The sequence below is a fragment of the Strix aluco genome, chromosome 6 (genome assembly GCF_031877795.1).
Source record: "Strix aluco isolate bStrAlu1 chromosome 6, bStrAlu1.hap1, whole genome shotgun sequence".
NCBI lineage: Eukaryota > Metazoa > Chordata > Aves > Strigiformes > Strigidae > Strix > Strix aluco.
The window spans coordinates 9,038,265-9,056,893 of NC_133936.1; the positions used below are offsets into that span (position 1 = coordinate 9,038,265).

Here is an 18,629-nt window from a genome sequence, read left to right on the forward strand (position 1 = left end):
AATTTAGAGAATAAAGGCAAATTGCAGGAGAAAATTCCACTCTCTCTTTAGTGGTCTGAATGCAATCTAGAAATGGGGTAGATATCCTACTTCAGAATCTGTAATGGCATGATATTTTTTGCACATTTTCTCATCTCTTAAACAATAAAGATGATTACAGTAATATACTGTCCTTTTGCTTTGCTTAGATATCTCCATTTCTCCCATTGCTAAAACCGTAGGACCAAATGCCTCTCTCCTCTCTTTAGGTGCAAAGGAAACGAAGTGAGGGGATGGAAAGGCTCTTAGATTAGCTGAAGATGACAGGGAGGGAAGGCAGTATTGTCAGTATGCTGTGATCTCCTCTTTTCTCCTACAGGAGACTCTTTATAGGAAAGGATTTTACAGGCATCCTTCCCTTAAACACTATGATGACTGGGACGTAGCCTAGTATAAAGGGCAGAAATTTGACATGACATGTTTTCCCAATGCCACAGCAGAAAGGCAACGAAATAGCCAGAACAAGCGGATGCTGCCATCGGCCTCTATACAGTCAACCTTACAGGGAGTGACACCGTCATAGCTGAGAAAGCTGATGAGAGAGGGTCTCCCATGGGAACCATGATGTCAGAAATAAAGAGTAATTTGTCTCAACAAAGCGAGAAAGTCTGTTTCAGAGCCAAAAACACAGACATCAGCCTGCCTCTGATGCTGAAAGATGTATTCTTCCCAGAGCCAGGGTATCCAGTGTATTTAAAGGCTATTCCTCCTGCATCCATTTGACTTCCTAGGAGAACATGTACCAATAACTCCCAGAGGTGAAATGTGCTCTTGCTACCTCTAAATGATTTTCCCATTCATAGGTTTTGCCTGTGACAGAGAATAATGATTTGCCCTGTAGTTACGTTTGTCAAAACCAGAACATTATTATGTCAGTTGAGCAATGAACAGCTGTACTGATGAGCTCCTCAGCAGTAAAAATTCTGCTCTCTCCCATTTAACTGAAAAAAGGTTCAACCCTAGTAGTAATAAATGGGAGGACATGGGGGAATAAGTGGAAGAAATTAGCAGAAGGCCAACAAACATGTTAGTGTATGAAAAGTGCCTACAAACTGAGCATTTTTCCAGAGATTTGCATGAAGAAGCTGTGTCTACTGCATATACAGTTTTGATAATTGTGTTGTGGATTCATTAACTTTATATTGCTTGTGTCTTCCTGAATATAAAGGTAAAATTTTCATCTAAGCAAAATTAATTTGGGATATATCTACGTACAAAAATCAGTAAATATTGTTTGAGCTTGCCTTAATGAAATCTGAAGCAAAGTTTTATGAAAGAGAGTCATGTCACTCTGTCTGGTGTTCCTGGTAATTAAGAATATCTCTGATTCTGTAAGGAAACTGGAGAATAGTATAACAGAATGGTGCAGGCACTTAACATTAAAGAAGCTCTAACACTGTTAGGCACAAGAGTATTAGTTTGAAAACAAATTAAAGGCATCCTAGATACTCCTACAGAGGTTTAATATTTTACCTAAAGTGCTATCTGCTCTTCATTACTCTTTTCCTCAAAGCTGGCACTTAGTCACAGTCAGCTGAAATTGCATTTGGAGAGGGGCGATAACTACACAAGTACTAAAGGCAGCCATAAAGTGTCAATAAATTGCATAAGCAAGAGGCTTCAACTGTCTGCGAGCGACACAAAGATGGATTGTCCTACGTCAGAGAGTTTCTTAGACAAAGCTTTGAACTAGATAGGAGACCAAAATTAGACTGTAATGGAGAGATTCCATTCTCAGTGGACATTCTGGTTGGGATACTAAATTAATTTACCTTGTCCAGGGTGTACAGCCTCATCTGTTACATTGTAGGGCTATAATGCAGTTGTCAAGATGTACTTGTATTCTTATAACTTTGTTGTCTGTATCTTACTGGAGCACGCTGCTTATGTACAAAGCATAATTCAAATAGACTCAGAATAATCTTTAGCAAAAGAAGAGCAGAATACTGGCTCAAGAATAAAGAAGAAAACATGGAGGATTGTGGATTTTTCCACCGCCAAATGAAAATGTTAACAATTTTTAATTTAGTTCTCTGTATTAAATTCACCAGGTATTAATGGCACAACAGGAAGGTGCAAGTAGCTTACTTGCTTTTTCTTTGTCCTTCTTAATCAAGGGGAAGTTAAATGCTCTTTTTCCACCCATAAGATATTTCTATTTCTTCTCATATTTTAGGAATGCCAGAAGAACGTGAAATCCAGTATACCTGTCTTGAAATGCCAGAGTCAATTAAACACGACAGGTCCTAGCCGCCTGTATCCCCGGAGCAGCTGCAGTAGCAGTGAACTCTCCCTCTCAAGTGCTTGCAGTGAATATTCCAGTGGTTCCTCCTACACTTGGAATGATGGAAAGACATGCAGCAAAAGGGTAAATCAAATTAATTTTCTTCATATATTATCTTAAATTCATCTGAAACAAGATGAATTGAAAAGCTGTCTATCTCAGATTTTTTTTTTCACTTTCTTCTCTCTTTTATGTTTAAAACAGTTGTCACTAAACTCAGTAAGGCTTCTCTCCCCAACATCTTCCTCCTTCTCACTCTCTCCTCTTTTAATTTTTTTTTAACAATTCCTTTATCACTCCAATTTGCTCACAGTTTCCTCATTTATTCTGACATTTATTCTGTCTTTCACAATGCAAATTCTTCTTCTTCTTTATCTTAATCCTTCCATTCATATTGTTCTTCCTTCAGGTGCTTTCACTGCAGCCTTCACACCACTATGAAATCCTTTATTAAAAAAGAACATTGCTATTAATAGTAATAGATGAAATGTAATGCCCTATGCAACTCCTAAATCTCTTTACTAAAATGGTAACCATTTTATAACAGCACTTGTGAGTAATATATGAGTTTTATTTTGTTTAACAGTCATCTGTGAGCTGGGATAAAAGAATAAGCATTGGGTCTTCGCTCCCAAGCAACCTCTCAAGTCCTGCAGATGATCTACCTCCAACTCGTATCAAGGAAAACCATATCTTAGAAGGGCTGAAGAAATTACAGAAGCAAAAAATATTACTTGAATCACCTTCAGTAATATCAAAATGGGGTTACAAAGATTGCATGAATTCCAATGAAGGAATATATTCCCCTGGAGTTAAATGTGGCAGCCATAATGAACAGACTCATTGTAAGCCAATGGAAATAGGAAGTATTTGCATTGAACATAACAAAACTTTCTCTTATGATTCAGATTCGCATGATGATGCAGATGATGACTCTTCATCCTTACTGTTGCTGCAGGAAGTACCAAGCAAAGACTGCAGGACCTATGGTAACAAATTAACTCACAGCATTTCTGACAGTCTCTTTGACTGGGATCCTAATAAGAAACATTTACCAGAAAGAAGTCCATATTTTAATTCAAAGGAAAGACCTGAAAAATTGACTAGTTTTGTCAGTGGATTTCAGGCAGAAGTAAAATCGTGCACCAGAGCAAAGCTGCCTGAGTTACAGTTAAATCAAAGCCATGCTAATAAAGGCTGGAAGGACCTTAATTTTCAGCTTTCAGATACTGATGACAATGAAGTCTTGGATGAATTGCATATAGAAAGCAGTGATGAGAAAAGTCCATCAGATTTATTAGCAACTCCTTTTACTGAGAAGTATACAAAGACCTCTGACATGCTCAAAGTTACGGAGAATTCTCAGTTTGTATCTACTGATAAAGAGGAAAAAAGAATATCTGCTCACTCAGACATTAGGCCAAAGACATGTAATTTCATTAAACAACAAAAAGTTATAAAAAAGACCTCCTCTGAAGAGTGCATTACCATAATATTTGATGCTGAGGATGGTGAGCCTATTGAATTCAGCTCACATCAAACTGGAGTTGTCACTGTAACAAGAAATGAAATTTCAATCAACCAGGCACAAACTAGGTCCAGTACAGAATATACTGAACTTATACCTCAGGGAATGACTGATTTGCAGACAGGAACCAATGCTAGAAACTACACTGCTTTAGAGAGACCTGAAGATGAAACCAAGAAACAGACTGTTGCAGATAATACAGGGAATAAAAATACAGTTGTCCCCATGACCTGCAGTGAATCTTCACACTGTGGAAGAGTGACACTGCAAAATACTCCACGACAAAAACTAGTGAAACCAGTGTATGATGTCTCAAACAAGGCCAATTCAAGCTCCACTGTGCATGCAGGAATCAATCAAAAGCCAATGACTAAAATACCTAGCAGAGGTAAATTTTCTCCACAAAAATCTGCTATGATGGAGAGCGAGGAGACATCTGTAGCTCAACCAGTGGGCCCTGCGACCCTTGAAAAATCACCTGCTCTGCCACCTGTAAAGCTTTCAAGATTCAAAAAGGCACAAAGTCCACCTCGTAATTTTGACTCCAAAGTCGACTTCCAGGTCCCAAAGTCCCCTGCCCACCTTCTGCCCAGCTTGAAACGTCCAAGCAGAGGCAATGGGTCAAAGTATCCAAAGAGTCAGAGTCCAGCATCACCACTGTTGCCTCAGCACCTTACAGAGCCCAGTGACTATGGAGAACCTCCAACCAGAGACTTTCATTGTGATCTAGCAACTGTAGAAGCCCGATCACCGTCCCCACCCCTTCCTCCAGGCAGGTCAACATCCCTGTTGATTCGGCCTAGTTATGCTCATTCACCACCTGTAGCAGTAAAGTTAGGAGGAGCTGCTCCCAGTGAAACAGCAAAAAATATACTGAAATCATCACCATTAAAAGGAACTGTGAACTCTGGCTTTCATAATCAATCTAGTCATGAAATGCAAGCAAAAAATGTATCTTCTGGGGCCAAAATTGAATTATCTTACCTTCAAGAAAATGCAGAAGCAATTATGCAAAATAAGTGCATATCTCAGCAACCCCATAGTGCATGCCAAGGACTTTCCAAAGTTTCCACAAAGCAAGTCTGCCCAAAAAACCCTAATCAGCTGGGTCTCCACAGGAATTGTGAATTTTCCAACACAGATTTTCAAACAGCCAGATCCTCTTCTCTAGGTTATCCGTCACTGGAAACAACTTTGTCACAAGACACATATTCCAGCAAAAAAGATATTTCCAGTGACAGTGGGGTGGATCAGCCACAAAAGATGCCAAACATTCTCCCTGCAACTCCTCAATGTCATACAACAAGCACAAGTGAGCCTCTACTATCTCAGGTAAACAATTCCCCGTTGTCAACACTGTTTCATGGTAGTGACACTGCACATGGTACCCAAAACTGTAATGAGAAAGGAATGAAAACCCGTCTCCCTGTAGGACTGAAATTATTTGTCAAATCTCCCCAGCTTCTCCGAAAGAGCTCTACTGTACCAGGGAAGCAGGAAAAAGACAGTATAAATGCAGCTTCCAAAAGTAACGTGAGTTCAAGTAAGTACAAGCAGAATGAATCTGTATGTGTAACCACTAGAGGTGCAACAGATGTTGAATTAAAAGACTCTAAGTCTGATACTGAAGTAAAAAATAATTTGACTGGGGGACTTGGTATGGATACAGCATCACCTCATTCACATCAAGACTGCAACTTGGTGGTAGACAGAGTAGATGGATTAGAAAACAAATTAGTGAAGAGATCTGTTTCTTCTAGCAACAAGTCGCACTTGAAGCCAGCTCTGGGCATGAATGGGGCAAAAGCTCGTAGTCAGAGTTTTAGCATTCATACTGGGGAAAAGCCATCTGTCCCTGTGACAGAAGGTCTCGGAAAAGTACGGACTCAGATTATTACAAACACTTCTGAAAGAGGAAATTCTCTAACAAGGCAGAACTCAGCCGTGGAAGGACTTCAAATCAAGGCCATTCCTGGGTCAGCAGCGACACCAGAGACTCTTTCATATACTCCTAAAACCACAGAAAATTCTTACTCTAGACAAGGTCCTCTTGGAAATACAAGTAATTGCAATAGCCAGCATGGAAGCCCCAGCAAACTGCCCTTCAGATCGTCTTCAAAAGTGGACTTGTTTCACAACACCTCAAAATGTGATGGAAACAAACCATTTTCTCAGAAAGATGCACGCAGTCTATCTGTCCAGAGTGAGAAAAGCACTGAAAGTTTTAAACACGAAGCTCTGAGTAAAAAAAGTGTTCTGCCAGCAGAATTGGAGTTAGATGCATCAGCTACTGTATCTTCCAAACAAATTTCATCATTTCAGAGCTCAGATGGAATAAAGTGTCCTCATAAATTGGAAGCAACAAAGTCACGAAGACAGCAAATGTCTTTAAAGTTAGCAGAAGCCTCTGAAAAGGTTACCGATGTTTTGAGTTCACCAGCTCTACAACCTACAATAGAGGAGAAAGTCATGTTGTGCATCCAAGAAAATGTGCAAAAGGGTCAGGGACTAACCAAATCTCCCACTGCAGAGACCAAACAAAAGACTGGCCCCTCTATAGCTAGCTGGTTTGGCTTTCGAAAGAGTAAGCTCCCAGCACTGAGTAACAGGAAAACTGATGTTCCTAAAACAAAGGTAGAAAAAAAAGATGTGAAAGTTTCAGGATTTGGAATTAAGCAGGCAAAATTAGAGAGAAGAAAAGAAAAAAAGAAAACTGAACAACACTGTGAAATGGAAAATGAAATTAACAGGAAAACAGACAACGGTGACTTTTTAGCTGATGTCATGGAAAGCAAAATTATGAAACCGCCACAAGACACGCCTAGTGAGATTGAATGTGAACAAGTCAAAGGTTCCACCACAGCTGCATACTCACCAAAAGACAGTTTTATGAAAGAGCTTTTAAACAGGTAAAACTCTGGAACACAATTTAGGATGTGTTGTTTTACACTGCAGCTTTACAGAATGCTCAGATGCTAAATTCAATGTATGTTCCTGTTAGACTAAGAATGCATAGTAGCAATCAGTGAGTACACTATCAGGACTTTACCGGAGAAAGCATTGATAATGAGGTGATAATTTTGTTCATGTTACTTTGTTAACCAAACCAATGGCCTTTGAAATTAAAGAATAGCAAGTTACATCCAAGTTGATAGAAATTCAGATCATTCCAGAAATCAAGAATCTAGGCAGATGGTGTGTAAAGATAGAAGATAATTAGGTACGTGTTTTAATGTACTCCATCTTCATGTATTGTAGCCAGCAAACATATATTTGGTAACTAGTCAGAATTAATTACATTCCTAGCTACCACAACCTTTGGCCACTGAAGAACTTACCGATTGTTATACTGTGTTTTCACGTTTGCCCCACAGCAGTCCCAAATATAATATAAATCATTATATGTGAAAGACTAAATTGATATACTACCTGAAATTGCAAGTGACAGATTTGATCAAGGCTAGTTAGGAACATTTATCACTCAAAGGTCTAGAGACAGAAAGATACAGAGAGGTTACTTTAAACATTAAAGGAATGGAAAAGTAGAGTGATTGAAGAAGGGCAATGTAATTTATCAGAGGAATCACTCTCTACCTGCAGAGTTGATAAGAAAGCAGCTCAGCAGACAGAAAGTGGATCAAATAATGTTTCCTACAGGAGTGTGTCGAAGGGCAGCTCCCAGGGCTCCTCTCTTCACGGCAACTCCATCAGCTCTCAAGGAAACCACAAGAAAAACAGCAACACAAAAGCTGATATGGAAATGCAGAATCAGACCCTGGTAAGTGCTTTAGTATATGAAAACGTTATTACCTTCTTTTTAACTTCTGGATGTGTTCCTTATTGCCAGTACAGACAAACAGGATAATAACTGTTTATATATGATAGAAAGATTTTGTGTAGCTAGAGAATTGTGAATTAATACAAAAGTTGGCAGCTTGACTGTAGGCCAGATTATACAGCTAGTCATGAAGATCCTACTGCTTCTGCTGGCAATTCAATTCCAGTGGAGATATATGCACAACGATGCTATAATCATACTGTAGTAGAGTGAAATAATAGGACTATTTTCTTTTTTTTCATTTTTTCCCCTTTCCCTGAAAATTGCATGCCAGTGTTGAACATTCCTCTGAACATTATAGAAATCATTAAGCCTAAGAAGTACACTGCTGACGGGGAAAAAGCAAAGTGTTTGACCACATTTGGGAATATTTGTCACTTAAGAGAGAGTCTTTCAAAAGCAAAAACGTACATTTGACCCATGTCTCTCTTTCTACCATGGAAAATCTCCCTGTTAATGCCCTGTAGTTAGTTTTATGCCTCAATGAGGTACTAACTATACCTGATACTTTAATTTACCCAGAGAGTAGGAATGTTGCAATTTAGAAGAAAAATCGTTTTATTTTCTGTTAGCTGCTAGATTCTGGTTCTTGAAAGGTTATGTGAGTGGCTAGATTTTCTGCATCGAGAAGCATACGCAGTCTAGGATTGTAGCCTAAAGTCAGACTGAGTGGGTGCACTTCCTTGTGAAGCTTCTAATAATTAACCTTAGAATTTAGTGAGCAATTTCTTGCCTAGCAAGGGCCTTTCCTATGTTGTTTTAAAGTCCAAGTACCAGGAGAACAGAGATGTTTTAACTCAGTGAGCATTCTTTTCTCATTCCTGATAGCTGTTTTAACCATATTATTATGATTATTAACAGTAATCACACTTTTCACAGAATAGTCTGAAAACTTCTGCCAAATATAATACTGAACATGGAGTTGAGGCTATTACTTTTGTTGTTCTGATAAAACTGAGTTATCGAAGTACAGCACATGCAACTACTTCATCTGAGAGAATTTGAAATACAAATTCTTTGGGATGTGTTTCAAGGGTAAAACAAATTTCAAAAAGCTTCATAATGGGAACTGGAAAAACTCTTAGCTTACAACTGACGTTTAGGATGCTTAAGGTTAAAGTATCCCACACATGGTTTCAACTTCAGGCAAATGTTTTTCTACTTCAATGCAGACGTCTTTCCTAAGAACATCTGCAAGGTCATTTTTTAAAACTTATGGGGAACATATGCAGAATGAATGTGTTTGAAAACTTTTTCTTCCTGACTCCTGTGGTATCATCTCTTCTTTGAAAATGTAGATGTCTCCTGCATTATAAAACCACAAATTATAAGCATATCTAAGGCTGTCCTTGTAGTGTCACTGAAAGGAAACAGAGAGAATGAAAGTCTGGAAATGTGCAATATGCAGGAAATTCAATCCAACTGATCTAGAACTTTGATAGCAAAGCAGAGCCCCTTATCAGAGCCACTCAGTTTAACTATGCCCCATTTAATATGGTCCTGACAGCTTAGGGTATATCTTCACTGTACAGAAGTACAAAAAACTCTACACATTGCTTCTACAATTTCTTTCTAACTTATTATTTTCTAATGCTGCAATAATTTGCTGTGCTTTTTGTCTGTCATTTTGTGAAGTCTTTCTAAATGTAGCAATAATAGTCATTTAGGACTTTAGGTATATCTTCAAGAAACACACTTCATTTTATCAGAGAACTACAAAGATTATCCTTAATATACATAAATAATGGAGAAATGCAATTACGCTATTTAGTTTTTAAGGACATGTTAGTCATGGGGAAAAGGCATTACCTGTCCTATAACATACACACTTTTGTTCACTGGGAATCAGGGTATTTTTTGTATTGCTTTTGAAGATTAATTACATTATATGCTTCATCTTTTTGAGTTTCATATTGTGGTTTTTTGTGGCACTTAATTCCTGAAAGAAATATCTACTGCCAAAAGACTGAGGACATCTAGAATAACGAGATTAAAACCGTGCTTACAGTTCTTAATGCTAATTTATGAAAGAGATATACCTTAAGATTCCACAGTATGTGATATTTCATCTTGTCCTCCAAACTTCTACAAGAAAAACAATGGAAAGTCTTTAAATTCAGAGTTCATGCATCTTATTGCCATCATTTCCAGTTATTCTTTGGTGTCTGCTTACTTTGAAGCAGTTTGCAAAAGACTGGGTAATAGTTGTGACTGAAAACAGTCACATGCAGTAGAATGGCCTGTTGTGCATTTTTTTGCTTGTAAAAAGACAAATTTAATGCTTTTGGAGAAAGCAGCATAAATATTTTGAAAAGCCCTAAACTAAGAAGATTTCTTTTCTTTGTTGAACAATGGAAAGTGCATTCGGTCGTACAGGTTCAGTGCTGAATCTGCTATATTTCAGAACTGCATATCATATATAAACTGCTTCTTTAAACCTGGCCATAACATTTTTTAACATTAATTTTCTAGCAAGTTTTCCCTTTAAAGCCTATTTAATTTTTGATGATTACGTCTCTTCTCTTATGATGTGCCAGGTAAAGACTTGGGGCGCTATTATGCCATAACATATGCACCAATTACCTCTGAATTCTGTTCATGGAAAGAACGTTATTGCTTGACTGCCACTGAATTTATGGAAAAAGCAATGTTCCACCAATGGCAGCCTTGTGCATTCACCTTCAGAGGGATACGCTTCCCGTTAGTGTTCATCAAAAAAGCACTTTGCTCTAAAGGCCAGCCAACAGAAATACATAATCCTTTAGCCCACACCAAGGATATTCCACATTCTCCAATACTTTTTCATGTCCTTGGCTGGAGCTTAAGGTGAGACACAATAATTTTTGTGCTGCACTGCTTCATTTCATCTTTGTGATTTTATTACAGCCCAGTGTAATTTAGAAAAGCCACGGGCTTCACTTTGTGAGGTAGAAGTGTGGCACCAAAATCAAGACACCAGGAGTTTTGTATAGCACTGTCTGTCTGCAGTCTGTGTGTTTGGGGAATACCCAGAGATCTATCCTAATATTGTGAAATGTCACATCAGCAGCAAGCCGCAGACCGCCATGCAGTCTGCAAATGTGAGAAATTGTGCTACCCGTAATTTGATGCCAAATGATCACATACTCTCCTCTTCATTTTCCTTAGCCTGAAGAGCATCATTTCAGAATTAAAAAAGGTGTAATCAAATCTCTGGGATTAAGAGATTATAAATGCACTTTTATAAATATAGAGAGTGAGTCTTTCACGTCTTACTGAGCCTAGTCACAAGAGGTCAATAGGGCTACTTGTGTAAGTCAGACAAGCAGAATATATACTATGATCAAAGATATGTCATGCAAAGTATGATAAATTCTACTGGTTTAGATAACAGAACACATTTAATGTTATTGTGAATGTGCTGTAAGTAGTTTAAAACAGCAGAGAGTGATTAACAAATAATTTAAGATCTCTGAGATATTGAAAGTAATTTTTTCTGCAGTGCTGGCTTTCCTCCTCTCATCACCCTGAAAGGATCTTCATTCCTGTTTGATTTATATAGCATGGCAGAAAAATATGTCCCTGGATCTAAATTATGGCCACTGATGGCATGTAATGGAGGGGGTTTTCACTGTATGCTAGGAAGATACTCAGATTATATATACACTTGGAAAACAGGAATGCAGAACAGAGCAAAAATATGCTTTCATCAGAAAAATAGAATATCATGGGGATTTGCGTAACACATACTTGAATAACACATACAAGCTCTTAGTGTGCACTGCATTCTTAAATGAAGTTTTCTCTCTGTTAGCTGATGAATGCTTTTAAACAGAGGTGGAAACAGATGCCAAAGTTCAGTGTCTGCAAACTGAACTAGAGAGATACCACATCACATCTTAAGTTCACTTTGTTTCTAGCATAGAATGTGAAGCATGGTATTTCTAGAGAAAAACAAACAAGAGGTCAGGAAAACTGAGCAAAATTTTCTTTTTTTTTAATGCAGAAAAATACTTCTTCTTTTTTGGAATTGCATCTTCCAAGAGTATTTTTTGACTGCTGCATATTTGCATTACGTTAAAGTTGGTATCCTCAGGTATCATTCATAGAATGAGACAGGCTATATACTGCCACTTCTAGCAGCCCTGTAACTTTACTCTGGTTTATTTCTGAAAAGATATGCTGTAGTTATCATGAAGCAACATAAACAGAGTCACAGATGTTCTTCACTTTTGTTGTTGTACTATGCACAGGCTAAAGTAGTCACAGAAAATCTGCAAGAAGAAGAGGAGGACTCCATGACAAGGACTACATGTCAGAGTCATGTGATAGGTACAAAATTATATTTTACACTGGATTTTATTGCTTTCTCAGTTCTTGGGAAAAAACGTGTTTAATTCTCATTACTTTATTTGTTTGCCCACCTCATGTCAGCTTTAGCGTTCATTTAGCTCTGTTCCTGGATAGCCAGATTTCACCAACTATGTAAAAGATGAATACATACCATTACCAATTGTGGATCAATGCAATGCTTGACAGAAGGGCTTTGGAATCTGGCTACAAAAGATCATTTCAGTCTCCAAAAGTAGTGGGTTACAGATAGTGGTTTAACTTGAGGGTTGTTGTGCATGATATGTTCAGTGGGATTAATACTGATATACTGTAACTCTGTCATCTGGCCTTGAATTAGTAAAATTCAGAATAAAATTCTGAGTAGCGGAATAATTACTGTAATAAACTAAACCAGGAGTAGCAAACCAGGTGTCTGTTCAGAAGACCTTAAAGATGTTACTGAAAATAAAGTTCCCTTTGCTCTATGTTTCTCAGGAGGGTAGCACCATCCACCCTGCTTCTTGATTGACATGTACTAATTTTTAACCGCAGTACATGTTGAAATATCTAATAGGCAATGGAGGACAAAACAGAAGTCTGTTGGGGATCTGTATTAGATCAGTATGTCACCAATATAAGGAACTGACTCTGAATGTAGAAGATTCTCCTTTAGCAAGTTCCCTCTGCAGTCAAAGACTGCAAGAAGAGTTAAAATCCGATTCAGTGTTTTCAGGACACTGTAAGTGATTTTGCTAGCCAGAAGCTCTTTTGTTTCACTAACACTGTCAACCGAGCAAGTGGGGCTGAACAGAGGTATTGTGTCAAAACACGTTTCTCTTTGGGGTAGTAGGAAAATGTTTGCATGCTTTATTGACTTGTACATCCTTTTCAGTCCCAAATTCAGCCAAATAAACTCTGGCTGTCTTACTTGCAGAAAAGATCCCTAAACTCTTCCATCTCTAAGATCCCAGCCATAACTTGGCTTCCTTACAGCAACTAAATAACAAAAACATTCAACAATGCAGTGTAAGACTCAGAGGATTCTGTGAGTGGGTAGGCACTAGCCCTGAAAAGAGAAATTCATGTTCCTCACTCTGTGAATAAAGGACTTACTTTCTGTTACTAGAAATTCCCCAGAAGAGAATAACTCACTTAAGATTGTTGAGAATTCTTTTTCCTCAAACTGAAATGATTATTTTGCCTGTGCCCCAAAATTCTTAAAACTTTTACTTTGAATTGATGTGAAATATTTGGGTTTAATTTTTTAATCCAGATAGTGAACAAGAGAAAACAACTATTTGCAGACCTTTTTTCTGAGAAGATACCAGTGCTTCCTTGGTGTTCATCAGTGTAATTGGTGGTTGTGGCTGGGACCTAATTGCTATGTATTTTGATACATTATTTTGTTATTAGGTCCTGTAATATGTCATGCAGGTGGCTTTTGAGGGTGTTACTATTTTGCTTCTCCCACAGGCACCAAGTCTGAGTCTCTGACAGGTCATAGTGGTTATGGAGCAGGTTGGTTGGCATTCCCCAAAGTCAGATTTCAGTTGTGCTTTGGGTTCAGTCAGCTGGCAGAGGTCATCACTGTGGGTCCAGCACTCCTGTGCACCAAAGTCCTTTTTTGCAAAGACCTTTTTCTTCACTTTTTTCAGGGCTGATGACATGAATAAAGTGACAGGTAGGTCTGTGGCCCAGGTCTATACAAGTCCACAGTAGTGCTACAGAGATGCCAGGCAGTGCTGCCCTTGGGAATTTCCTATAGCTTGTACAAAGACCTTTCCATCATACGAATTATACCAATTGCCAAAAGCATCTTCTTTTCCCTAGACAGTGCTGTCTCTTAAAGGCTCAACCCAGGATGCCACCTATCCCTAGTCACCTGTGTCAGACCATCTAGAATAACTCAAGGAGTTTGCTCTGAGGACCTAGTTGTTAACGTCAGGAAACTTTGATGATGGGATTATATGCAATAGGTAGTACTGGCACAGTAAAACTAATAGAAGTCTAAGCAAATTTGTTAACATTAGCACAGTGAGTCCTAATGCAGAATGTACCAGTCATTACTTATTTCAGCAGGACAAGCCCAAGCCTGGGAAATTAGAAGCATGGATCTAAGTGCACTTCCTGAATACTCCTAAATCAGTATCATGTTGTGTTTTATTCCACTCTCATCAGGCTATGGTTTATCTTACACTGGTATTTTTGCTGCTGCATGTCTGCGTTGCTCTTTGTGGATAACAAGCTTTCCTAGGTCTTGTTCAGATTCTTTTACCAAATTCCTTGATAGAGGTTCTGACATTTTTCTGATACAAAGGAAACTCTATGCAGCTTTAAGAAACACTCGTTTGGAACATTTCCCATGTCAGCTTGTGATTTTTATTCAAAACTATACACAAGGAAGAACTTTTGAAAATTATAAAGAACTTGTTGGTATGGAGAATTACCTGAGATGTGAGAGAGCCAAATTTGGCTTTCTTTGTTATCAGCTCCTACGCTTCTGATTTTCAGAATCAGAAGGGAATAATACGTGAAGGACAGCTCTGTAAATGCTGTGCCTCGGTGCTGTCAAGCACATGACAGTGAGCCAGATCCTTAGTCTGATCAAAGAGGGCAGTTTATGTTCCTGGTGGAGGCTTTTGGTCTGTTGTTTTCATGAACAGTTTCACAGTGTTGGGGATTCTTCCAGAACAGGAACATCTTTGAAATCTTGAAACTTTCAGTAGTCTGTAAATTAATTTCTTACTGCATTCTTCACCATCATAAACAGTTGTTTTAAGAATACAAAGTTCACTGTGGTTTTGTAGCTGTACTTTAATGAGTTTTTTCAACTGGTTTTGATCTAAACTGTTAACAAAATAGAGCTGAATGTATAGAAGATGTAGAAGGGCTATGATTAAGCAGGGAAGATGTTCTTTACATAATAGGAAAAGCACATGTTGCTGTAAAATGCCTAAATTGACATCAGCTGCCCAGTTAGCTAATAAACAAGATACATGTAACTGAACAGTCTCTAAGGTTGGTATCAGGTAAGACAATGCTGGTTCATCACTTTCTAATAATGAGATACTCCTGGGTGTGTTAAACAAAAAAAGTGTAAAATGCCAGTTGCTAGGTTTTTAATTTATTGCCCGTTGTTGATCTAAACAAATTTAAGTATTTTGCTGACTCTTTGGATTTGCTAAATTGAAAGAATATAAGAATGCACAGTAATAAAATTTCCCTTCTAGTATACCTGTATCTCAGGAACACATGATTGTTGTGTTTCCATATGAAGCAGTCATTTATATTGTGCTATATTTTACTTAAGTATATATTTAAAACTTTTTTTAAAATTTTAAAACAAAAATGTTATACCCTGGATGCTTTTGCTGTACTGTCAGTGAGGATGCCAAATGTGGCCCTGGCAGCACGATGCTATCTGTGCTTCCACTTCCCACAGACAGGAGACCTTAAGAATCCATGGGTACCACTTTTCAGGTCCAGTCATCTTCAGACCTCCTTCCTCAAGCCCTTTGCAATAAAGCAGTTGGGTTTTGAAAGAATGATGACCTGGGAAATGCTAAAGTACTTAGTAAGAGGAAGGACATGATAAAAAGGTTGACTCTCCCCTCATGTCATGAGAGACTCCCCAGCTCAGACAGGTACAGAGGGGTCTCCAAATATTCCTATAAATAAAATTATTTTATTGAATTCAAAGACGATGTGTCAAGCTCCTGGCAGTATTGCTCCCATGTAAACATAAAAAAGCCTTCATTTTACAAAGAAAAAGAATTCTGTTTCCCCCAAGGGAGTAGAAGTGTCAGTGTTTGTCTTGAATTTGCCCATTGTCACAGTGGCCAAAAAATTACAAGACAGTTACAAATGACACCTTTACATTGAGAAGTTAATACTTGGACATCATGAGAAGAAAAAAGCATTTGTGAGAAAGTTTAATGTTTCATATTTCAAGTACTGTTTCAAATTAGCAGCCACTCCTGGAAAAGTGTGATTGTATTAATTATAATGTATTAAGGGTTTTCATTGATAAACAGCTTCAAGGGAAAAGCCAAAAATCCATGGCATAAGCAAACAAATGCTAATTACTGAAGAATTCGTTCTTGCACACAACTTCACATGAGAATACTATGGTATATAGTAACAGTCATACCAAAGACACTTTCCTTGATTCTAATATTCATTTGTTATGGCTAAAATACAGGCACCTTGAAGGAGCAAAAGTGGTTTTGGCTATACAGGTCCCTATACAAAATAAAGTGTTCCTGACCTTGTTTTCCTTTTAGGAACATCTATCTGTAATTAAGAGAAAAGTTGCTCGTAATTAATCATATCTTCCTTCAGTGTTGATATAAACCTATGCTGAAGCTGAAGGAGGAGAGATAAGTATGCCATTTTCTCAGACATCAACTGGTGATTTACCAAACACTGTGTTTAAAAGCTGCATGATAATCATTTCTCTGGGTCCGGTTTCCTTTTCTCTTTGTCACCCCAAATGGGTGACAAATTTACTAGAGAAACGAGACAACATTCAATATGTTTTTTGCTAATGATATACTCAAGCTTCACACAAAACACAATCTCAGCATATATTCACCTAAATAGGCTGCTGAGAGGTGTCTAAGAAGGTTTCAAGTCTATCCTTAAATTTATACTCAAGTTTCAATACAAAGAAAAAGGATTTTGGTTTTGACACAGATATTTCTATGTGCAAATATGTTTATTCACCATAGTGGATTTCCAGTGGTCATTCTATCCTTAGCAATTTCTAAATGAGTCAAACAAGCACTTCTGGTCTAAAGCACTGAAGTTTAGGGAGTACATGAAAGCATGGACAGTTCACCTAAAGGAATTACTTTATTGAACTGGAAAGTTTTTGTTTTGAAATGTTATCTTTAATATGTCATTGATTGAACTAAAAGACAAGATTCATTAATAAAAGCATGTTGAGCTTTGACATCAGGGACATCACTGCAGGTAGGTTTTGTCCTTGAAATGACATCACTGGTAAAAATAAAATAAATTTTAAAAATCTGAATAGACCTGCAGTTTGCTTGAGCATTGTGGGTACTCTAGAGAGCAAATACTTGAGAACACAAGAATTGGTAATAGCAAGCCAAAATATATCTCTATGTTGTTGGTATTACCTACTCCACTGGAAGCACAAGATACTACCTACTGAAGTTGCATGGGGAATTAATTCCCTGAGGCAGGCTGGGGTTAGAATCCACAGTAGAAAGATTCACAGTTCTTGAAAAGAAATTATCTAACTGTGGCATTGACCCCTATTGTTTGTTTGGAGTATTTCAGGTGAAATTCAGAGCCAGACAAAGATTATGAAGATAAATATAGTCAGAATTTTTGAAACTTTGAAGAAAGACTTGGGTCTAATTTTTGTCAAATTTTCATTAGAGGTCCAGGTCAGTTGCTCAAAATCGATTCATCCAACATTAAATGTGAACCTTGTAGATACTGGCATTTTTATAATACAGAGAAAATGCCTGCAGATACTTAAAAGGGGTTTGAAAGTGTCTAGCTGGATAGAGGGTTGGGCTTCCACACTATCAAAGCAGCATTAAAAGTGCATTGTAGACTTTGCTGCTTTGTGCTAGAACAAAAACACACACTGAGGTCAAGGGATTCTTTTGTAGCTCTGCTGTAGCCCAGCACTCAATTCCATTAAAGTTCTTGATAATCATCTGCCTTATAGCAGGTGTTATCATCGTTTTTTCTACTTTCCAAGAACAACCTTGTGGAAGGGTTTTGCAGTTTAATTTAAAGGCAATCTGGTCAGAAAAAAAGGAAGGTCTGTCTTTTAAGCAACTTTTTGGAGATTTGTCTTCTTTAGAAAACATTTGGTTGAATCCTTTAGATGCCTAATGTTCCAGAAAGGAGGTGGTGTTGCTATTTTATATGTTGCATTGTGTTTTAAAGCCCACCCCTTTAAGCTTTATATGCAGCAAAGAAAAGTGATCAAACTACATTTTCAATAGAAACCAGAAATGTCCTTCACAGCAAGTTTTACAGATAAGTTGCTATCAACTTTAGAGCAATTTTACAGATATAATGATAGCAAACGTAGGACATAAAACATATTTTAGATGTGAGTTTGACTTTAAATGAAATGTCAGCATTATAATTATTTGTATTGAGGTTTCAAATACTAAAGATAATAGCCTTTTCTGTGTATTCTGATACTGTTTTATTCAGCACCCAGTAGCCATACTATGAAACTATATATATGGTAATTAAAAAACATACTTCATAAGCAGACTTTTCTATGAGGAGAAAGATCTGCATTCTTTCTAGTACCCCGGGTAAATTTGTTTGTCTCTGACCCTTCTTTTCTTTCTAGTTCTGTGTGGTTTTTGCACAAATATACCCATTTACGGCCAAGACACTATTGTCTCACCTTTCCCCTTATGTTTGTTCACCTGCATTGTTTAAAACTGGTGGTCGCTCTTTACTGCTTGTGTGGTGCCCCAGTATTGCTCATTAACTGACTCCCCACAAATCTAGACCACAACACAGAGCCTGCCCTTTTTGTTTCCATACCAATACCATTTCTAATCAACAGATCCTTGCTCCAGTGGCATCTGCCTTTTTTCTCTTGCTTTCTTTCTGAAATCTAG

The 18,629-nt window shown here is 37.8% G+C and overlaps 1 protein-coding gene across 5 annotated transcripts in view; it reads left to right on the top strand.

Moving 5' to 3' along the window:
- Positions 1 to 18,629, top strand: part of NCKAP5 (NCK associated protein 5) — a 431,510-nt gene that overhangs the window by 365,253 nt on the left and 47,628 nt on the right. For 3 of the 5 annotated variants that reach the window (XM_074828613.1, XM_074828612.1, XM_074828615.1), the window contains 4 exons: positions 2,216 to 2,407; positions 2,910 to 6,760; positions 7,452 to 7,629; positions 11,922 to 12,000. In XM_074828613.1, the coding sequence (XP_074684714.1) occupies positions 2,216 to 2,407; positions 2,910 to 6,760; positions 7,452 to 7,629; positions 11,922 to 12,000 (4,300 nt within the window). The remainder of the gene's footprint in view (positions 1 to 2,215; positions 2,408 to 2,909; positions 6,761 to 7,451; positions 7,630 to 11,921; positions 12,001 to 18,629) is intronic. The other 2 variants (XM_074828616.1, XM_074828617.1) reach the window with 2 other exon arrangements.